Raw genomic sequence first — 21,569 nt, forward strand, 5'->3', positions numbered from 1 at the left:
ACCCCTGATGTCATCTTGAGATTGAATCTGGTATTACCTAGCTGAGTAAGAGCTTTGTACTGTAAGCATAAATCGAGTGTTGACCTCAAGTAGTCACGGAATTCGTTGCAGTCTTCGCATAACGTAAAGCAACACATTGTTCGTGAGACATTGTCTTGAAGTGCATTCAAATGTGCCACTTTGTTTGTATATTGTGGCTTGTTATATGGCCCAAATGATGACTGCAACTATCGGCCCATTTTGGAAAGCTATCCCTGAAGTAAAACAAACTTTAATTTTTTTTCGAGGGACAGTTCCCACACAACTTTTGTTGATACATTTCGGTTCACTTGAAATTTTGCTTGTGTGAAACCAAACTGACCCAAAGGCAAAATGCAACGAGGTAGCAACTAATCCACTGATGCACACCAAAGCAACTATAGGTGTGAAAACACTTTAAGCCACTGATGCAGCTCATTTGCTCTCTCTGCTTCTCACTTCAGGCCCCTTGTTTGATTTGACTATGTTACTTTCGCTATTTATTTTTGCTTTTATGCACCTTACAACACCTGCCACACATCTTCCACTGATGCACATCATACTAACCCTACTACATACAGTACTACTTAATGTATTTAATAAATGATCTTTTGTTACCCATGCATTCCTATGTATCTCTGTATCCCATTTTGTTATGACCACTTGAATCAGGACATAACCGTTTATAACTTAGATTCAAAAATAAAATCAGATAAAATGAGACATCTTTGCTCTTTGAGGATAAAGTTCTAAAGTAAAACGCTTGGAGCTTTTTACAGCAGATCAAGAAAACAGCAACCATGACATTTCAAGAAAGTAAGACCTAGAGAGTGGTGACAAGAAAACAGGAGGAAGAAAGTAAGATGTAACTTGAGGTAAGATGGATTGAAGCATATAAAAACTGAGGTATTATAAGCTTTTCAGTTGAGAATAAGGTCCCTGCTTTGTTATGGCATTAATTGTGGAGATGGCCACACTGCACTGGGACGTATCTGTTTTTCGCCCTCTTTTCCCTCCATCATGCGTTTCATCCAAGGATAATCCCTGAGCCCAATCCAACTGGCTGAATCCCTCAACACGCCTCTTTTTTCCTCTGAGGGGTTCTGGCAGGGATGCGGCACCCTGCCGTTCTATTGTGAAGGTCAAATAGCAAGCCAAACATTCAACAACAAAAAAACACCTTTAGAAAGAAAGTTACATAAATGAGCCTTTGACACATCTGCTTTGACACATATGATGCATTTGACAGATATAACATTTACAGCAAGATATTAATATTATCAAAGCTAAAGCTCAAGGACTGGTTTGGTGCCTTTTGGCATAAACATTAGTATTCACTTTATTAGGCCCCTTTATGCAAATTGGCTCACTACTTAACACTAGGAGTTGCAAGCATTTGCAAAGACCAAATCTGCATGAGTTAAAGGACCACTGTGTAAGATTTTGGGGTATTTATTAGAAATAGAATATAATATTCATTGGTATGTTTTCAGTCAGTGTAAACCTGAAAGTAGTTTCATTACATTAGAATGAGCCATTTATATCTACATAGGGAGTGGGTGCTCTTCCATGGACCTTGCAATGTTGCGACGCCATGTTTCGACAGTAGCCCAGAATGGACAAATCAAACACTAGCTCTGGAGAGAGCTTTCACAACCACTGTACGTTCTCCTACACGCTTGAAAAGGAGGGAATGAACGGAAGGGTATTAATTGGTTGCCATATGCAACCTCACCACTAGAAGCCACTAAATCCTGCACACTGATCCTTTAAGTGGCAACATTAGGTGGTCTCATTTAACAAAATATACATAGAAGAGGTAAAAGCCGGTACAAACAAGAAAATACATGTGTACTCTTCTCATGCGTGTACAGGCCGACCCATTTACATATAGAAACACCTTGAGAATGCCACACATGGTCAATAAAATCTTAGTGGAATAGACTTAATGTAAATTTAACTGTTGCGGACAAAAGTAGCAACAGAGGAAAATGAAGATGAATAATATTACAGACAATGAGCTTTACGATATGGTAGCTTCCCAAGAGTTTCCCCGCATGCAACAGGCCAACTCATTTTGTGTGTGTTCCATGCATTGCTACTGGTATTTTCTACGTCATTTGTTAAAATAGAAATAGTTATAAGAAAATGTGGTCAAGATCTTCTTATAAAAATACAGTTGAAACAATTCCATGCACTTTGCTGCACTGTAAACATAATTTATGATGTGAAATGTTCTCTATATTAAGACCTAAATAAGTCAATTAAAAGGAGTGGTACAGAAACTAGAATAAAAGAACTGAAACTCATGGTTCTAAATATGTGCACACTCAAGCACAAGAGGAAATGCATGAATCAGATTCAGATTTAAGGTTTTTATTGGTCGTTTTCGGTCCAGCAACTTCCATCTTTACAGTACGCACTCAAATCTGCAGGTATGGCTTTTATCAGTTTCCAATTCCAGGCTCAAAACTATGTAATGACTTTCTTCTAGACGTAAAAGTTTTCTAAGTATGAGACATCCTACTGCTATCCTTCATCAATTTTATTTTCCTTACTTCAGCAGCTCTCTGATATTGGATTCTCAAGAATGTTCATAAAGCATTTTGTATTTTTTTTTACCATTACCACGCTGCTCTTTCCCTTTTGTCTCCTTCACCTCATATTTAAAGGTAATATCCTTTGTCCTTTTGTTTTAAGAAAAGCTAATTTCGCAATTGTTCAAAGGACTTTGACAGTAACTCGTCACATTCCAGAGATCTTTTGGGATGAGGTGGAAAAGGAAATATCTGCAAGAACGATTTTATTATTGTAATTCAACATGAACCAAGATCCCTGTGGGATGTTTGTGGCACCTTGTTAAAGTCAGCCCTCGAACAATTCACGCTGTTCTTGGAGGCAAAATATGGTCTTACACAGTATTAACTTGGTTTAGTTCATAAAGAGAATGCTGTTGAAGCTGTTTGATCACTGAAGTGTTATTGGTATGGGACAACAACAGCTCCAGAAGTCTCAATAATAAACCTTTCAAAATCATCCTCAAACTCTCCCTTTACAGATTTACAGAAGGGCAGATTGAAGCCAAACAGACAACACAAAGCCCCGGCAACTATTTTCCTGCACTGCAATCATATCCAGTCATCTTATACTCTTGCTTCTGTTAGGGTCTGTTTATCTCCAAATACCCCAAACTCTACTGTATTTTTGCCTCAGACCACCAACACATTCTCCTCTTAACTCAAATCCCCATTAAACCCTAATTATTGTCCTCCCACACATCTCAACCTCTTGTTTTTCCTCATGACTCACATCAGCATCACCTCCCCCAAAGTCCTTTTTTATCACACTGCGGCGGTTTCACTAGTATTCAAGCCAAGACGTCACTTGTTCCTGAGCCGAGCCAAAGATTTTAACTCTTAAAAATGTCTAAAGATGCATTTCTTTTCTTTTTTTTTTCTTTTTTACAGTTTTTGAAGAGAGCTCCTATCTCTAGCTCATGTTTCTTGAAGGGTTTCCATGTCACCCAACAGCTCAGCTTCTTTTTAACACAAAGGAGAAAAGTCACACTAATGGAATAACACTTTATTGATCCCTGACTGGAAATGCTGTCCCTCCAAAGGGAGGTCAGAGGTCAGGGTCAGCTGAAGAACAATGTTCTCTGGGCTGGATGTCTCCAGACTGGTATCAGACCAATCACATCATTTTTAAGCAATCAATACCAGCTTGATTGATATTGACTATATTATATGATCCTTTGTTTATTGAAGCCTATTGTTCAGTTCTGCTTTATTTTCTGTCATATTGTTTAGAAAAATGTCGCCTCGCTGGGTCGTTTCCATGGGAACAACAAATAATGCTACAGATATTAGACTTTGTGGTTGCCATGGGCCCCATATTTAATACTTCTTTGTCTATTGTATCCATAGTCAATATTATTTGCTTAGGTTTTACATACTGGGGTTTGCACACAATTCGTGCACAATTCGTATCAGGTTTCGTGCTAGAACTACTCATATAAACAGTTTTGTTCTGAAAAATGATAATGGGTCAATCTAAATGAATTCAAACATGACTGGAAACAACTTCAAATAACCAAAATGATTAACGCATCATAAACTGCTTTGCTTTAGCGAGATGTAATTTGACGTCCAACTTCACTGAAAACCATTCTTTCTGTAGATATATATAGAAGTGGAGCGCCGTACTGTACCTCCACCTCACTCGCATCCCACGTGTCCTGGATCGACTTGACCCGGCTAATGTGGGGGATGCTCCGATGCAGGAGGGAGCAGGCCTGGCAAACGTACACGCCCAGAGTCAGCGACGCCCAGTCTGGCTCTGCAATACAGAGAGAGAGAGAGAGAGAGAGAGACAAAAGAATGGGGGAATGAGACAGAGAGATGATATAGAGGGATAGAATAATGAAGAAGTGAGTTTGGGGGATAAAGACAGGAAATAAGGAAGGGAGAGTTGATGGTAGAGATGAAGGAGGAGAGGTGAGAAAAATCTCGTCGTAATCTTTGCGATGTAACAAAGAGAACGCCAGCTCAAGGTTCAGGCTATAAATACTGAAAGTGCTGATGCAGGCGCTGTTACGGGGGTAATAGGAGCAAAGTAAATGAAGCAAATATAACAAGGGACTCTGGTTGAGTGTGTGCCTGCTCATAAAAGGACAGCAGTGCAGCAAAATATGATTTGAGGGAAATCCTGTTCAGCTTACTGACAGGAAACAGGCTGCGTGAGATCTGATCAAAACTCAGCAGAGGTAGTTATCAGGTTAGTTACATCACCAGATGGTAAATACACTGTGATAGCATCATCTCACACACAGAAAGATGAGTTAAGTCTGCACATATTTGTATGCACATGCAATATTTGATACTTTTACATTTCCTGGCATGTATCCGTGCATCGCCTCAGAACAGACCATATGCTGTTATCGTCAACATGAGCATGTGACTGAACATACACAGATCTACAAAACAGCCTCATCAGCATGCGGAGAGAATACACACACACACACACACACACACACACACACACACACAAAGAGGTTTCTCAGTGCAATGTTACGCAGCAGTAGCATCCGTGGGTGTTCAACAAGGGTACATTTGAGTCATTGTGTCACATCTAGACTGTCCATGCAAATTAAGTTGTCAAAGTCAGGCACAGTGTGTGTGTGTGTGTGTGTGTGTGTGTGTGTGTGTGTGTGTGTGTGTGTGTGTGTGTGTGTGTGTGTGTGTGTGTGTGTGTGTGTGTGTGTGACAGAGGGAGTGAAAGACAGTGTGGTGTGAAGGTGAGTGCCCAAATATGAGAGAGAGTCACATGCAAATGCAGATTGGAGTTTTGCATTGAAGCCAGAAATATCCCAAAATTAAAGGAATAGTTTGACATTTTGGGAGCTATTCTTTTTTATGTTCTTGCTGAGACATAAGATGATATTATATGGAGCTGGAGCTGGTGAGCGGGTTAGCTTAGCTTGGCATAAAGACTGGAAACATGGAATCCGCAAGCCTGGCTCTGTCTAAATGTAACATCCACCTACCAGCGCCTCTAAAGCTCACTAACTGACATGTTATATTAGACAAACATGTTTATTTAATCCATACAAAATATGAACTGTATAAAAATAACATATTGTGGTTTCATTGACAGTTAGGTGCGGACTATTTAAGTGACCTCCTGGTGTTTCTGCTGGTTGCTTGGCAACCTCATATTGTTGACCGGCCGATAATCTTATACACAAACACAATTTATACATCGACCCTCACAATAAGCGAAGCCAAATGCAGGAGATTAAAGGCAGTGCTGAAGGAAACAGTCCTTTTTTTAAACAAAACTAGGCAAATGAAAAGAACTGACGAGAACTGACAAAAACTATGCAAATCGAGACAAGACCTAAAAGAGGACCTGACAGAGACTGAACAGAAAACCAATGGCTTGTGATGAGGATAATGATGAAGATGATGTGTGTTGTAAACAGTGTTCACTGACACAAGTAGTATTGTTCAATGCCAGTTGGTAAAAGGGAAAGGACACCCCTGCAATAAATATGCTTCTGCCTAATAGATAAGATGGCCTATTTAAGGGGAGAGATGTAGACTTAGGGAAGCAGAAGTTAGAGGAGGACTGTGTAGCTGTGTGCTTAGTTTGTTTATCCTGAGTTAAGCCAGTTAAATGTGATTGCTTGTATTCTTTTCACTTTCTTATGAAAAATCTGAATAAATAAATACATTTTTAACCAAAACTACATTTTTGAGACTTTAGTATTTAATTCAGTTGTCTATGATGCTGCATTGGCCTCTTTTACCCCCTCAGATACTGTTCAGGTCAGATTTGACTCTTTTTTTTTTGAGAGCAGTTAAAACACTAAGAACACATTTCTCTCACCCTGAAATCTTATGACTTTTCCTAAAGTGACCATAAATTAAAATATTTGAAAAAAAACATCTTTGCAGCAGTTACATAATTTTGTTCGTAGAGGATGTTTCCAGGCTAAATTATAAAAAACAAACAAACTTTAGTATAAAACCTAAAGAATACACTCTCTGAAATCTTAATTAAAGATGAATTGCCTATTTATTAATGATTGATAAAGTATCTATGAATGGAAATATATTTGTGGTTAAGATGCTTGGTATAGAGACTCATTTTAAGGGGAAACTGTCAGAATATGAAAGGTGTGTAAGTGTTAAAATGCACATCTGATATAATAAGAAAAACATAAACTTGTCCACACTCTCTGATAGACTAACTACACTATATAATGATCACAGTTACCAATATGTAATATCTATAATAACCTAAAATTGGCTGAAAATATCAGTCAAGCTGATGTATCAGACTCTCTTCATCATACTGAAGTGTGCTTTTAGTGTATTTGCACATTCCTGATGCGTGCATGGACACAAGCATCTGAGAGCACTACGTCTCATTATCCCTCCATCTCTCTCTCTCTTTCCCTTTCTAGCTGCCATTTCTCACACGAGGAGGCCCTCAGCATGGTGCACCCAATACACACACATGCACAGGGTGAGAGTGTGTAAAACTCAAGGGAGTCATATGAGAGCTAAGGGAGAGTGAGAGGGAGAGAGAGAGAGAGAGAGAGAGAGGAGTAGGGGTAGAGGGCAAAAAAAAAAAATACTATTCTTGCATTTCAGAGCTCTTGAGGCTGGAGAAATCAAAGATGGAGATTCCACATAGCCTGAGTTTGGAGATGGGAAAAGAAGATGCAGGAGAGATAGATGTGGAGAAGATGGAGAGAGCAAGGAAGTAAAGAAGGAAGAGTGCGGGTTCTTTATCATGCAGAGAGATGATCTGTGCTCACAAGCTCCCCCGAGGGTGTTACTGACATCTACGATAAGCTTTCTTCGATTTATCTCTTTTAACCCATGACAAGTGTGCAATATTTTTATAAATGTCAACTTATCCTTTAATCATTTTGGATTGTGATGGAGCGCAAAGCCACCAGAGATGTGAAGACATCTTCCCTTTTTATATTTGCAACAATTACACACACACACACACACACACACACACAAAACACGCGACAAACACACACCCACGCGCACAACCCTGCTGACACAATAACGCACAACTAGCCACTCGGCGGTGAGGTCATCGCTGTCTGAGTCAAGCCTTACAGAGAAGCAGACAGCACTCATGGAGATTACAGTGGCTGCATGACTGACTAACCACACACACACACACACACACACACACACACACACACACACACACACACACACACACACACACACACACACACACACACACACACACACGCACAGGGCTTCCTCCTCTGCATGAACATAGATGTTTCTCAACAGGATTACTGTGAAGAACAGATGCAGTCGCAGCTAACAGGAGGCAGAAACCTCCTGATGTAGTGTGACTCTGCTGTTTCTGTCACAGTACAATATTCTGTTCCAGGCCTGTTTGTTAAAGCGCCGGCGCACCTCCGTCTCCGTCTCCCAGGAATTGTTTCAGATGAAAAAAGTTGAGTTTTTTCCAGGAGTTTTACAAGGCTTGCAGCTTGTTCGGCAGACAGACAACAGAGCTTTTGATTCGCCCGCACAAGGTTGAAGAAAGAGGTGCCTGTGGCGCTGCTGCGGGGCAGATGCAGGATAAATGAATGAGGGGGGGAATTTATACAATGGCGGCCCCTGTGCCCGTGACCATTTGTAGGAGCTTTTCTGAGGTCATTTGTATGTTTGGATGTTTTTGCGTCAGTCAGACTTTTATTTCTACAGCAGAGGTGAACATATTAGATTTGACTTCATTTATGCTTGACTTAGGCGCTGTGTAATGCTTGAGGCGTTTAAAAGATTTTTAATAATGGAACCTTATTGCAAGAGTGAACAATAAATACAGTGTAGACAATAAGGTTGTGTTTTGTATGTGTTAAAGTTTAATCTGTCTATAGCCGTGATTTGTGTTGTATTACTTGCTTGCAGGGAGACAGGTGAGTGTTTCTGGGGTAGCTCCTCACTGTGTTTTCTATTGGATCCCCTGTGTGCAGCGGTGGAGCAGTGATTTAAAAAAAAGTGGGGGTGTTCAAGGGGTGGGACATGCTTTCAGCCCCTGTTCCAGTCACCACAACATGACACATCAAAATGAGTGTCATGCATTTCTACATTTTCTTCAATGTACATTTTAGCACTGCAACCTTCACCTTGAGATACTAATTACTCAAAACCAGTGTTGGTGGCTGACATTTGCAAGAACACAGCAACTGTCATATTACAAAAAACAGTGTTACCACAGCTAGAGGCGAGTGACAGAAGCACCATTCCTCAATGCACGCACGCAACTTCCCTGGCCGGGTGGGCTGGTCAAATGGTTGTGATTGGCTAGATGGTTGTTTAGTCAATCTAACTTGGCCATTAGGTTTTTATGTATGAGGAACTCAGTTGTATTTCATGATTCTCATTCACACACAAGACCCATTGGTGTTATGCATTATAATGTAACAGTACACTATACTGTTTGTTTCCTGTATCTATGTTAGACTGACACATATGACGGTGTTAGTCGCTCTTGAGCAAAAGCTTTTTTTCCCTCTATTGTACACATAACTCTGAATGCCTCAGTCAGTCAACCACTTCAAGCTGAAATATCTCAACAACTACTAGATCGCCATGAAATGTTGCACAGACATTCATTGTACCCAGAGGGTGTAGGCCTACTCCTGTGATTTTCTACTGGTGGTGCTCTCCTGTGAGCACCACCAGTAGGTTTGGCTTTTAGTGAAGTAACACAGTTTTTGGCTAGACTGGTTCGTGCGATAGCCATCTGGGTCAACTTGGCGAGATTGAAATATCTCAACAACCATTGGCTCATGGGATTGCTGTAAAATTTGGTACAGACATTTGTAGTCTCCAATCCATATTTGGAATACCACCATACCACCATATACAACTGTTTTCACAGTCAGAGTTTGGTATTCCCCGTGATGTGTAAACTTATCTTCATGCGTCAAATCTGTGGAGTTCCCCTACTTCCCTCCATGCAGTTACATATTCATTACTCAAAAGCCTGTAACGGACCTCAAACTGTGTTGTATCTACACTAACCTGCACTTTGGTAACTTAATCTGTAGCTCAAGCATCATTTTCAAATGTCCTCCTAAATGGTGTTTCCCTTTGCTTCACTTTAAACATTATGGCTGCCCCTAATAGCTGAATAACTTTAGTCGATGAAAAGAGTCTTAGTTGGCCACGTTTTCAATGGTTGATTAATCGCACTCAAGGACCCATTCACAGCCAAGAAACCGCCTAAAATAAGAGAAGGATTTAACAGGACCCATTGAGTGACGGGACTGAAAAAGATACCCGAGTCTCCTTGCTGGTCATTTGGACACATTCGGAATGATTATCGCTTTTGCTGTTAGCATCAACATGTTACCTTTAACATTCTTTCTCAGTCCTGGAACTTAAACTATTTTCTGTTACCCCAAAAAATATTTATTCATATAATTTATTCAATATCATAATTGTGCATTGACTTCTCTACTAATGGCTTGAACTAATGACTACTTGTCGATTTTGGTCAGGAGCAGCCCTGGTAAACATTTATAACAATATTTATAATGTCAAATGTTCTCTCCATTAACACCTGAATAAACCGGTTAAAATTATTGCTGCAGAAATGTAACAGTACTATATTAAAGCAAAAAGATTACAATTGAATCTCCCGGTTCTAAATGGATGCACATTTTGAAACATGAGCAGATTTTTCTTGTGCTTCAAATCTTTAATAAAGTTCTCCCTAGTGCCCATGTTTGTGAGGGAAAGATATCTACATCTCACTTTTTCACAGGAAATGTGGACAAGTTTTTGTTGTCTCTCTGTCTTTCCCTCAAAAAGCTGTAAAAAAAAAAAAAAAAAGTCAGGAAAGCCATGGGAGCCTAAACTTCCACCTATCTCATCAGAGTTCCTGCTGTTTCTGCTGCACAACATCCACCTTCCTCGCACCTCAGAGGACTGCTGAGGCGTCTCTCTGCAGGGAATAACTCATTTGTGTGTCCTTAGCGAAGGGCAGAACCACAACGCTGCTGAGCTACAGAGAAACCCTGCCGTATAAGCTCCCAGCTCAGCCTCTCAGCAGTCTCATCTGAGCACACCAGCAGAGAGAAGATAGGGAGAGAGAAAAAAAAAAAAAGCAAAGGTAAGGAAGGGCAGAGTAAGAATGACTAAGCATAAAAAATGCACGAGCACTGTTGCTGCTTTGTGTGTTTTCAGAACAATTCCAGCAAGCTCTCCGTCTGGTTAATGGGTGTTGTATCTGTGATGGGAAGATAAGGCAGGGGTGAGGGAGGACAGCCAGGTCACTGCTGATGATGAGATAGTCTGTTTTTACTCTGTAAGCCTGCAGATTCGCATACCATGGAGGACTCTGATGTGATGTCATACAGTGACCTTATTGTAGGTTTTAGACTTTCCATTCCTTTCTAGCAGAATTAACAGCTAATTACTGACTGGCAACACCTAATTTCATTAGCTATAGCAAAGCATGTCAGCTAGCCATTATGGTACTCCCGTCTTGTTAACATATCTGATTGTCGAGGTGAACTGTAGTGACTCCAAAGATAGGGAAGCATCTAACAATTATTAGAGCATGTCCAAGAGGCAGTGCCTCACCAGAGGGCAGCATCTAACTATTATTTGCATTATTGATTGATCTCCCAATAAGCGTCTTGATTAATCAACTGTCGTTTAGTGAATAAAAACATCAGAAAACAGAAAAATGCCTGTGAAAAGATTTTTAGACCTTAAACCTAAGGAGGTATGTCTTCCCAAATTTGTATTATAATACAAGACAATGAAAGATTAGGCAAGTTAGGTGTAAAAATGGTCCCAGATGAATTTTATGTCTATCAACTGATTTATCAATGTATCACTGCAGTTCCATCTCGAGCTACAGTATATCACAGTGTCTCAAGCTAATAACATTACGTTTACCACAGTGGCTCATGACCTTGTTTTCTTGTGACCCCCGTAATGCGAAGCCATGTCTGCTTGCAACCACTTGTCAACTCTTGATCAAAAACGAATTAGTACTATTTACCTTAAGATGGCTTTTAAAAGGCAAATACGTTTATACCATATTAAACTATGCAAAAAAAAGGCAAGAAGTTGGAGTGTCAGTTTCAGAAAGTGCTGGATGAATCTGGCAGGATGATTGTTGGATGATTCACATTTCCTGTCAGCCTCTTCACACCTCCTGCTAAAAGAATACTGATTTCATTAGGTAATTGTCGGGGGTTGAGATGCTGTTTGACAATCTAAAAGTATACTGATGCATTTTCATCATCCAATGACTCTTTAGACTCATCCCAGGTTAGGAACCTCTGATTTACTGAGTCACAGTAACCTACTTATGGAAAAGACTGGTGAAATCTTACAGTGATGTAATTACTGAATTCCCACACACCCACATCGCAGCTTTCAGGTCCTCTCTTTACATCTTGTTTCATTTTCATCTATTCCACTTTAACAAATGAATATCAAGGAACAACTTGAGTTGATTGCTAGAGTAGGGTGGCAACTAATTACATGTAATCTAGATTATGCAATCAGATTACACACAATTCTAAAATCCTGATTATGTTGGAAAGGATGTGTAAACTGTGAAACACCAACAAATTAAGTTATCCAAAAAGACATAAAATATTCTGATGACACGTTTTGTTATCAGATTATTACGTAACTAGTTGCAGACATGTACTATATATAATGCAAATGCAATCTGACCCGACCCTGTTAGATTTGTGGCACATCTGCAGCCAGAAAAATGCCAAAACCATCAGTACCAATGCAGAAAGACAGTCATCATTGATCAGTCAACATATAGTCTGGCTTATCCGTCTGTCTGTTGGTCTCCACTACCTGCCCTGTTACATCCTACCAAGCGGCATTAGCTCACACCCACCCACTCTTGTACAATATGCTTGTTTACTTTGCTGTGCTGAGCTGATTTGTGGTGTTTTTGTCTGAAAAAGCCACTGAGATAAAAATTCTGTCCCCTGCTGGGACGAAGCCACCGAACCTGCATCAATAATTCATATCTTGACAATTATGAGATATGGATTCTGGGCCTGGGAATTCCTGTATCTGGTAGTGGAGGCATAAAGGTTTGGTCGATGGGTGTGTATCCTAAAACTTTTCATTCGTGCGGCCCCTTCTGTTCTCTTTTCTTGACCAATGAGCAGCGTCGCTAGCAGTGGCGTTTGAAGAGCCTCGCTCAGGTGAATCTCGGCGCTTGTTCGAGAGCATCTGAGTCACTTCACCACCAGCTGTGGTTTTCCTAACTGTGATCTGAATCAGTCACCCTGCAATTAACAGCTTCTCTCTGACTGTTTGGCTACCGCTGCCCTCCGAGCAGAACTGTCCTATAATATCACAGATGGACATTTCACAGCTGTACAACACAGAACACCTGTCCCACCCTCACATCACAGAGGTATTACAGAGGTGACGAAGCATGTCGACGATCGGAGTTTACCTCTAGGTATATCATGTACCAAAAAGCCAAATAAGCATACATATTCTTTAAAGCTAGACAAAATGAAATCCCTCCTCAAGTGTCCTTCGCTCAGACAAAGCTATAATTCTGCAAGAGCCACGCTGGCCCCAAAGCTGCTCCACTACCAGCCAGTCCTCAGAGGAGCTGTAACCAGGGCCAAGGAACAGGCATCCTGGGCGGGCATCCAAGCACTGGGCGTACGGCCCATACTGGAGCCTTGGTGGCCACTCACTGGTTTATTGCCATTTGAGGGAGAAGAAAGGAGGGAGGGAGGAGGGAGGGGATGGAGAGGATAAGAAAGGGGATAAAGGAGGGGGTGAAGAAAAGGATGAAGATGCACTGAAATGCAAAAGAGGAATGTTTAGCTGCCTGTTAGAGATGAATACCATGCACCGTCTATATCTCCTCTGTAAATGCATAACAAACCTATAAAATCCAACATACACACACACCCATGATTACTAAGTGAGTCTTATGGAGGTTGCTGACAGTGTAGAACATGATGACACCAGACCACAATACCAGCACACTGTGGACATACTGTCAGTAACAATAATAACTGTCAGTCACACACAATGTGTTTTATGTGTTTATGGTTCAGACTAAGTCCAGAGTGCAGTCTGTCTTCAGTGGGCCTGGTCTTTACCTGACAACAGGGTGTTTTCAGGTGACTCCAGCCCGGCTTCATCATATGTGGATCAAAATTAATTCATGACATCTTTGACTTGTCGGGATTTGAGGATGCATCCTCTCACCTTGAGCACATGCGATAGGCTGTACATGCATTTGTTCAAGTGCAGCTGCATGCATCAGGGCTCCAGCAGACACCGGCTTCTGGCTTCTCGCTTACCTGGATTGCCGCAGTCGGCGCACGTTTCGTTGCCCGGTCTCGCCAGCACGTCTTGCAGGAGCCGGTTGTTCCCCTCCGGTTCCTGCGCCATGGTGAGTTTATCCGTCCAGCCTCACCGCGGTGGGAAGAAGCCAAGCACAAGAACATCCGCTGCCGGAAGCCCGATCACCTGTCACCTCCAATCTGAACTGGAGAGGAGGGGGAGAAAAGACTGAAGGAAGGCGTGAGAGAGTCTCTCTCTCTCTCTCTCTCTCTCTCTCTCTCTCTCTCTCTCTCTCTCTCTCTCTCTCTCTCTCTCTCTCTCTCTCTCTCTCTCTCTCTCTCTCTCTCTCTCTCTCTCTCTCTCACACACGCACACACACACTGATAGCTCTATTACCGAGTCTCGCTGACTGCATAATGATCAAGCCTATATTATGTCCACCTCCCTCCCTGCCTGTCTGTCTTGTCTCCTCAACATCCACTCTCATATGTAATGATAATGAGACATCCAGTGGTGAACTGCCTGATCACACTCGTTTAGAAATGTTCATTTTGCTTTCATTTTGAATTATGCTCAGCTCTTATGCTCAACCTTGATTATCATGATAACTGATATCATTGATCAATTATTATGACTATTGTCCCCACTTTAATATTCCAGTAAAATACATGCATACAAATGTACTTTTCACCTTTCAATTCAATATTTATAAGCACATTTCAAACAAGTTAGTGCTGTGAAGTGCTTTGTAGGTTATTGGCAAGCTAAACAATTAGACTGAATGTAAGACGAAGAAGATTGAAGATTATTTTAATGACTGACTAATCTGTTGATAATTATTTGTAATTATTATAAGTCGTTTAACCTATAAAAGTTCAGAAAATACAAAATAAACAGTCTTCCATGTGAGATCTTCACATAACCACTAATTATTATAGCTAAAAGTAAATGAGTCTATTTCATCATTTACAAAGAAAACTATTTTTTGTGCATAGTTGTTTCATGTTATGTTATTTAGAAACACAACATAACTGTAGGCTACTAAGTTACTTTGTCTTAACAATGGGCTTCACTTCATGGTAAGCATGATATTCCCACAATGTTATATCATATTGTGTATATTTTTAGGAGGATTGTTTTTTCATAAGATTTTTTTTTTAAATCATGTGTGCAGAATGTTAACAGATTATACGCTTTCGAAAAAATGAAGCCTAATTTAACTGTTTATTATAATTATTAGTCAAATAGTCAATCGACGAGTTATCGATCATCGATGCCGTCAACTCGACTACTACTGCCTGGCAACAGTGACGTCATATTTCCGCGGCGAAGGGCTGAAGCGCAGGGTGACTTGCTGCTGTTTCCTCTCAGACTAGTATTTTCTTAAATTAAGGATTCTAAACACTAATAAATATGTCCACTGCTATGAATTTCAGCTCTAAGAGCTTCAAACCTCGGGCTCCAGACAAAGGCTCTTTCCCCCTGGATCATTTTGGTAAGTTATACTACAGACTGTCGGCTTTGTATCTTCTGAATAACACTGTAAGTGTTGCATTATTCATGTCGGAGTTTTGTCACGTTGTGTGGACACAATACAAACACTACACACTGTTTCTGACGTCAGCTGGGGCACAAACTCTCTCTTGTATTTATGCTAGTCGTTTATCTTACATTGTAATTTACAGCTAAGGCCTCATTAATTAAAGGAGCTACTTTAGCGCCAGTTTTGTTTTTGTTTTTGTTTTGTTTTGTTTCGTTTCCAAATGTTCAAATGTTTTGGCCAGCCGGAGGAAACAATATTCAGTCAGCTGCACGATTAAAACAGACTTTAACCCTTAAGACTTAAACAGACTTTAACCCTTTTAACAAGTAATGACTATGTTAGCTGGATAGGAGGAAACAATAGTGAACAAAACGTACAGTACTTTCACTTCTATTAAAATGTTAAATGTGTTGTACATAGTGTCCTAATTCACAAAGTGCTGAGTCCAACAAATTAACTGAATTTGTAAGACCTGCCTGTTATCAATTTATAATACAATAATGTAATTATCAGCATCATCATGTCTATATATGGACTTATTATATGATACACGGACATCAATCAATCAATCTTTATTTATATAGTGCCAAATCAAAACAAAAGAATTAAAGGTTAATAACTCTGTTCCGGCCCATAATGGCTGTCTGTGTTTTTACAGAAGCGTGGCGCCCACTCTCCAATCCCACCCCCCGCCTCCCTTGCTATATACTATTATATTATCATTATATTGCAGTGGTATAAAATGATCTTCAAATGACAATAGTATCGTTTATCAGGATTATTTCTGAGACAATATATCGTCCAACAAAAGTAGTTAACGTGTAGGGCTGGGCAATTAATCGAAAAATAATCGAAACCGACATTTAGAAACTTTAATCGACTTAATCTTGCTCATGTCAATTAATCGTGGTGTTCACTGTTGCCATGACAGTAAAGGTTGCATATCTTTAAGGAATTTGAAAACTTGTCTCCAGTGATCATTTTAACCCAAACCATGATCTTTACATAGTTCTAATCAAGTAAACTAGACATTAACCACAGCGTCACACCTTAAAACATCATTATTTTCACTCTCTAAAGATACTCATGTGTGAGGGCAACAGTGTAAAATACAAAACAAAAGAAACTGTGAAAATACATCATTGTTCATCAAGGGTGGAGATAATCGTTCATTAATCGTAATCGAAGTTAAAAGTTTAATTAATCGTGATTTAGATTTTTGCCATAATCGCCCAGCCCTATTATCGTGACAGGCCTACTTGTGTGTTTACAGCAAAGTGCGCCATCCAAACTTGAATTAAGAAATTCTAACAGTATATCACAAATACTGATTGTATATATAGGAGAATAAAAAAAATAGAAAACAGCATAACAAATATGTGCAGGAATAATGTCTAACATTCATTTGAAACACTACCTGCAGCGTGACAAACTGCAAAACTCTCCAAGGCTGAATCTTAAGGCTGATTGTGACTGTCTGTTATTTCAGGTGAGTGTAAAGACTTCAAGGAAACGTTCATGAAGTGCCTGAGAGATAACAACTTCAACAACTCCATATGCCGACTGCAGTCCAAAGAATATCTGGAATGCCGGATGAACCAGTAAGAAACCTCATTAAAACTACTGCCTGCATAGCTGTGTCTCAATTCAAAGGCTGCATATCAAGACCCAATGACTCACAGCGATTTAACAAAGACTCCTTCAAATGTGGCCTTCTTTTCCCAATTTGGAAGACCAGCCTATCCCAGAATGTGTTTTTCACCAATATGGCTGAGACTTTGAGCCATGCTAAGAGCTGTTTTTGCTCTAGGGCTTTTAATGTTACTTCATTATGTTTCCATAGATTTTCTGACAACAAAGTGACTGTTTAGATTCCCAATATGTGGTCAGTTTATCCAAATAACACATAGGAAAGGCTAGGAAATCCTCCATAGACAATATTGTCTCATTTAATAATGCCTGAGTTGGCCTTTGCCGTCTTGGAAGGACACACCTTTGTAGATGGTTTCCTTCAGGGGTTGCGGCCCCTGAATGGATACCAAGCTCATATCTCATATTCCTGGTATGATGAATATAGTGTATCTTCTGAAAACAGACATTTGTTCCATCATCTTGTTTTCCAGTCAGCTGATGGCCAAGGAGCCCCTGGAAAAACTGGGATTCAAGGACCTGATGGATCCTACTCCCAACCAAGCAGACGAAGAAGCTAAACCCTGACCTGCCTCAGCACCACAGCTGCTGCTTTCAAAATGCAGGGATGGTGTTGCTCTGAACTTATGATATCCTGCAGTGTGTTTGGAAAACATGACAACCCTAGTACCCACAGAAGCATTTTAAACAGAGAGACTACTGTGAGTGTGAAGCTGAGAGGACTTTGAGGATCCTGCTGACACTGGGTGGAGAACATACAAGAGCAGGCCTGACAGAAGACATGAGGTTACAGACCTCATTTTATCAATCACGTGTACATAAAATAAAAATGTCTAATATATGGAGATGCTATTTTGGCGTGTCAATAAATCTTTTATATTTAAACTCAACTGATGTGTAGATCGACCCTTGATTGATTTATTCTTCTGAGTAATAAACAGTTTGTTTTACTTGTATTTAGGTATCAAGAGTGTAGATACAGTAAAGCTTTTTGTTCATAAAAAATGCCCTAACAAGCATGAAAGTAACCACAGGAGGTTAAAAATGAAGGGCAACCTCCAGGGTCACAGTCATTTCTTCACATGACCACAAGAGGTCGCCTTTAACCTAACATAAACATGGTGTCATCTGAAGCAAGTAAACCAAGAACATGCTGTTGTTCACATTATTTCTGGTTCGTCTGCCTATGATCAGTAGTGTAGGGGACACAGACACAGATTAAATGAAGAATGTGTTAGAGTGAATACTTATCTCTACATGAATGGGTGTAATTTACAGTTAGACGAAATGTGTTGCTCTGCTGTTAAAAGCAGGAGATTATGTGTTCCTCAATACAGGCCCCTGAGGCTGGGAATGATATGTCCATTGGGGTCTGTGACAAACACAATAACATTAGCAACATTCACTTAATTATGTGAGGAAAAGTTAATTTATTGGATTGCTGCTTACTCAGAGCACAAATTAGGACAGTGTTGTGTTGCTAGAATGACAACACAATACACACAATACAACCAGCCATGTTTGCAACAGTAAAGAAAGGTCTTCTGCAGGCTTACAGTATGTCAGCATCTGTTTCTTATTTGGATAGCATACTGTGCTCTCCATTTTCCAAAGATGTTAGAAGATTTCCTTCATAAACACTTAATACTAATACTGAGAATGTGGGGTGCATATGGACACTGTATAAAAAATTAAGTACATTTACTCAAGTACTGTATTAATACGTTTGAGGTACTTGTATTTGCATCTAAATTGGCTAGTTGTGATGTCACAAATCATGCTTGTAGGTACATGCTTTAAACTGAGATTGTGAAAACAGCCCATTTAGTGTCAAACTCTACATTTACATCATTCTGCAGGTAAAACACGTTACCCTTTATCTTTAAAGTGTAGTGAGAGGGACTTGAGGATGAACAGCTTTTAATGAACTACTTACTGTATATAAGGAAGGACAGAGTGCAGAGGGTGATAAGAGAATCTGCAGTTGCACAGTCCGGGAGGAGAATGAACAAAATATTTGGATTGGCCGTCATAGGTACAACAAATGTGAGCATACTAAATATGTGCTCCAACCCAAAATTCCAAACACATACAAACAAGCTATACCAGACAGTGTTAGGTAATCTGATATACTTTTTATTTACAATTTACAGAAACAACCTGACCTGATTAATTGCTCTTGGTGATAATATAAGCTGTACACAAAACCAATGGCACAAAAAAACCCCTAGTTAAATCTTTATTAGTTTAAAAAACAATAAAGATTACTTGAATTCCTTTAAATCTATCTATAAATGACAGGAACGTCTGTCTGTCTGTTTGTCTGTTATTCGCATATCTCTCGAACCGTTCATCCAATTGATTTCAAACTTGACAGGTGTCTTGTGCTATGGGCACGAGTAAGTGCAGTGCCAAGTTGTTTGGATAAGAAATGTAAAAGATATAGATAAATATATCGGTAACAGATGCACACATTTGCTGTTGGCGCGCTGGCCGCTGGCCACTCCCCCTCTCACACAGCGCACTGAGCACAGCGCAGGACCAGAGTTAGAGAGGCTATAAGGCAGCGGAGCTTTGGCAGCTAAAATGTGAAACACACTTCAGGCCCTCAAAAAAATGGATTAAACTGAAAACACTTCGAATAGCCCAGGCTACTTTGGACTGTCTTTAGACTTTGAATAAACAAACGACAATTCCAACTGCAAGGTCTCAAATTGAAAGGCCTAATGGTCCCGAATGTAAGGACGTTTCAGAATCCCACACATGCAAATCACAACCAGCTACAGACAACAAGTGGCAGACAGAACGTGATGTCACTTATAGGCAGGCTACCAGAGACTGTTTTTGAGTCACATTGTTGCAAATTTTATATAATGATGCCTCATTCCTCAAAATGGTTTGTCTTCTAAATCAAGTTATTCAATAGGCTATCTATTAGGCTACAGGAACGTCTGTCTGTCTCTGTGTTTGTCTGTTATTCGTATATCTCTCGAACTGTTCGTTCTGACTCATTTCAAACTAGGCAGGTTTCTTGCTAGGGGCACGAGTGATTGCAGTGCCAAGTTTGACGTTGTTTGGATAAGAAATGAGAAATGTAATAAGCATAATTGCCCTTCCCCCTTCTAAAGTAGTAGCTACCTGCTCCAAACCTCCCCCCTGAATCTTCGCCCATTACTCTAATTGCCCTTCCACCTCCTAAAGTAGTAGTTGGGTATTTATCAGATTTCGGGTCAATTCGGGTTACTGAAATTTTGAAAAATACAATTCAAAATTTGACTAATTGGTAGGCATCGAATTATCAGTCATTTTGATAGGAGTGACCTTGTATAGTAAAAACACACGCAAAAGGAAAGAAGGAAAATGTATAAATAGATATAAATCAGTAGAAAAATGTAACTAAATAGTGTAGAAATAGTAAAGACTTCTGTGAAGAGAGTCATGATGGATCATCTTGGTTGTGGCTGTTCAAGGCCCTTTAGTAGACATGGCAACATATCTTTCTCTGTGAGAGAGAGACACAAGTTAAAAAGATTTAAATTGACCAATAATATCCCACATTTTTTTCAATTCAAGACTTTGAATTCTTAAAGGCCTACTAGGAAAAAACACAAACAAAAGAACAAGCTGCAAGTGAAATTTGAAAAGTCTACAGCCTTACTTTCTCTAACTTCCTGAGTCTTTGCGGAAGCCACCAGGCTCTTGGGTCCACACACCAGGTCTTATTCTCACTGGCAAGGCTGCAGGGTTAGAAAGACTGGTGATGTTATGTAAAAAGAGAGAAAAGTGAAGAAAAAAAACTTGATAATGTAGACAATACAAATGTTGTTAAAGGAGCGCTGAATGGGAAGATCAATACCTCATGTCCATACAGCATGAAGCTACAGTCAGAAGACTAGTCTGGTGCTTTCCAAAGGTAAAAAAAAGCCTACCAGTACTTCAAACGCTAACAAGACAGCACATAACTCCCTGACAAACCACAAATTGTGTTTTTTACACTTCATTTTGTGCACTGAGGCCTACGCTAGCTGTTTCCCCTCCGTTTATATGGGTCTCACTGCATTTTTTGGCATATCCCGCCATACTCTGCCTCTGATTGGCTAGCACTTTTTGCCCTTGGTGCTTGGATTGGTTAGGTTTAGGTGTGAGATTGGTTAGGGTTAGGGTAAGACTATAGGGTCAATGCCCCTCTCCTTGCTTTAACTCTAAGTCGGAATTTCCATGTTCCCAATCGGAAATTTCAACTGGAATGCCCCCTGAAGTCGGATTTTTGACTCGGAACGTTAGAAGAACCTAACCAGCCCCAACCTCAAAATCCAAGATCCAAGCCCTATGCATCAACAGTATGAAAGTTAATAATAAGTAATATCCTGAATATTAGTAATTCTGGCTTATTTGTGTCTCATTAAATCAGTCGCACACACAGCACTGTCCAACTTCTATCTGTGGACATGTTGCTATGGTGTTTGTATGTGCAAAATACAGCGAAATACGCTTTAATT

The 21,569-nt window shown here is 40.0% G+C and overlaps 2 protein-coding genes across 2 annotated transcripts in view; one reads left to right on the top strand and one right to left on the bottom strand.

Moving 5' to 3' along the window:
* LOC134002997 (arf-GAP with dual PH domain-containing protein 1) overlaps window positions 1–14,100 on the bottom strand; it is a 29,810-nt gene extending 15,710 nt beyond the window's left edge. Inside the window, exons 1-2 of the mRNA XM_062442076.1 lie at window positions 13,895–14,100; window positions 4,229–4,356 (exon numbers count right to left, since the gene is read on the bottom strand). Coding sequence (XP_062298060.1) covers window positions 4,229–4,356; window positions 13,895–13,985 — 219 coding nt within the window. The 5' untranslated portion in view covers window positions 13,986–14,100. The remainder of the gene's footprint in view (window positions 1–4,228; window positions 4,357–13,894) is intronic.
* Window positions 14,101–15,211: 1,111 nt separating this feature from the next.
* On the top strand, window positions 15,212–17,960 carry LOC134003563 (cytochrome c oxidase assembly protein COX19). Its single transcript, XM_062442800.1, has 3 exons — window positions 15,212–15,372; window positions 16,910–17,021; window positions 17,544–17,960. The coding sequence occupies exons 1-3, from the start codon at window positions 15,291–15,293 to the stop codon at window positions 17,635–17,637; spliced, it is 288 nt and encodes a 95-aa protein (XP_062298784.1). The 5' UTR covers window positions 15,212–15,290; the 3' UTR covers window positions 17,638–17,960.
* Window positions 17,961–21,569: the final 3,609 nt, after the last annotated feature.

This window comes from Scomber scombrus, chromosome 21 (genome assembly GCF_963691925.1).
Source record: "Scomber scombrus chromosome 21, fScoSco1.1, whole genome shotgun sequence".
Classification (NCBI taxonomy): Eukaryota; Metazoa; Chordata; class Actinopteri; order Scombriformes; family Scombridae; genus Scomber; species Scomber scombrus.

What these genes read in the sequence shown, in the direction of transcription:
- LOC134003563 (XM_062442800.1), top strand. Translation starts at nt 15,291, where the DNA reads ATGTCCACTGCTATGAATTTCAGCTCTAAGAGCTTCAAACCTCGGGCT. An exon ending in TTTCCCCCTGGATCATTTTG is followed by an intron (nt 15,373 to 16,909) that starts GTAAGTTATACT and finishes CTGTTATTTCAG; the next exon opens with GTGAGTGTAAAGACTTCAAG. An exon ending in CTGGAATGCCGGATGAACCA is followed by an intron (nt 17,022 to 17,543) that starts GTAAGAAACCTC and finishes CTTGTTTTCCAG; the next exon opens with TCAGCTGATGGCCAAGGAGC.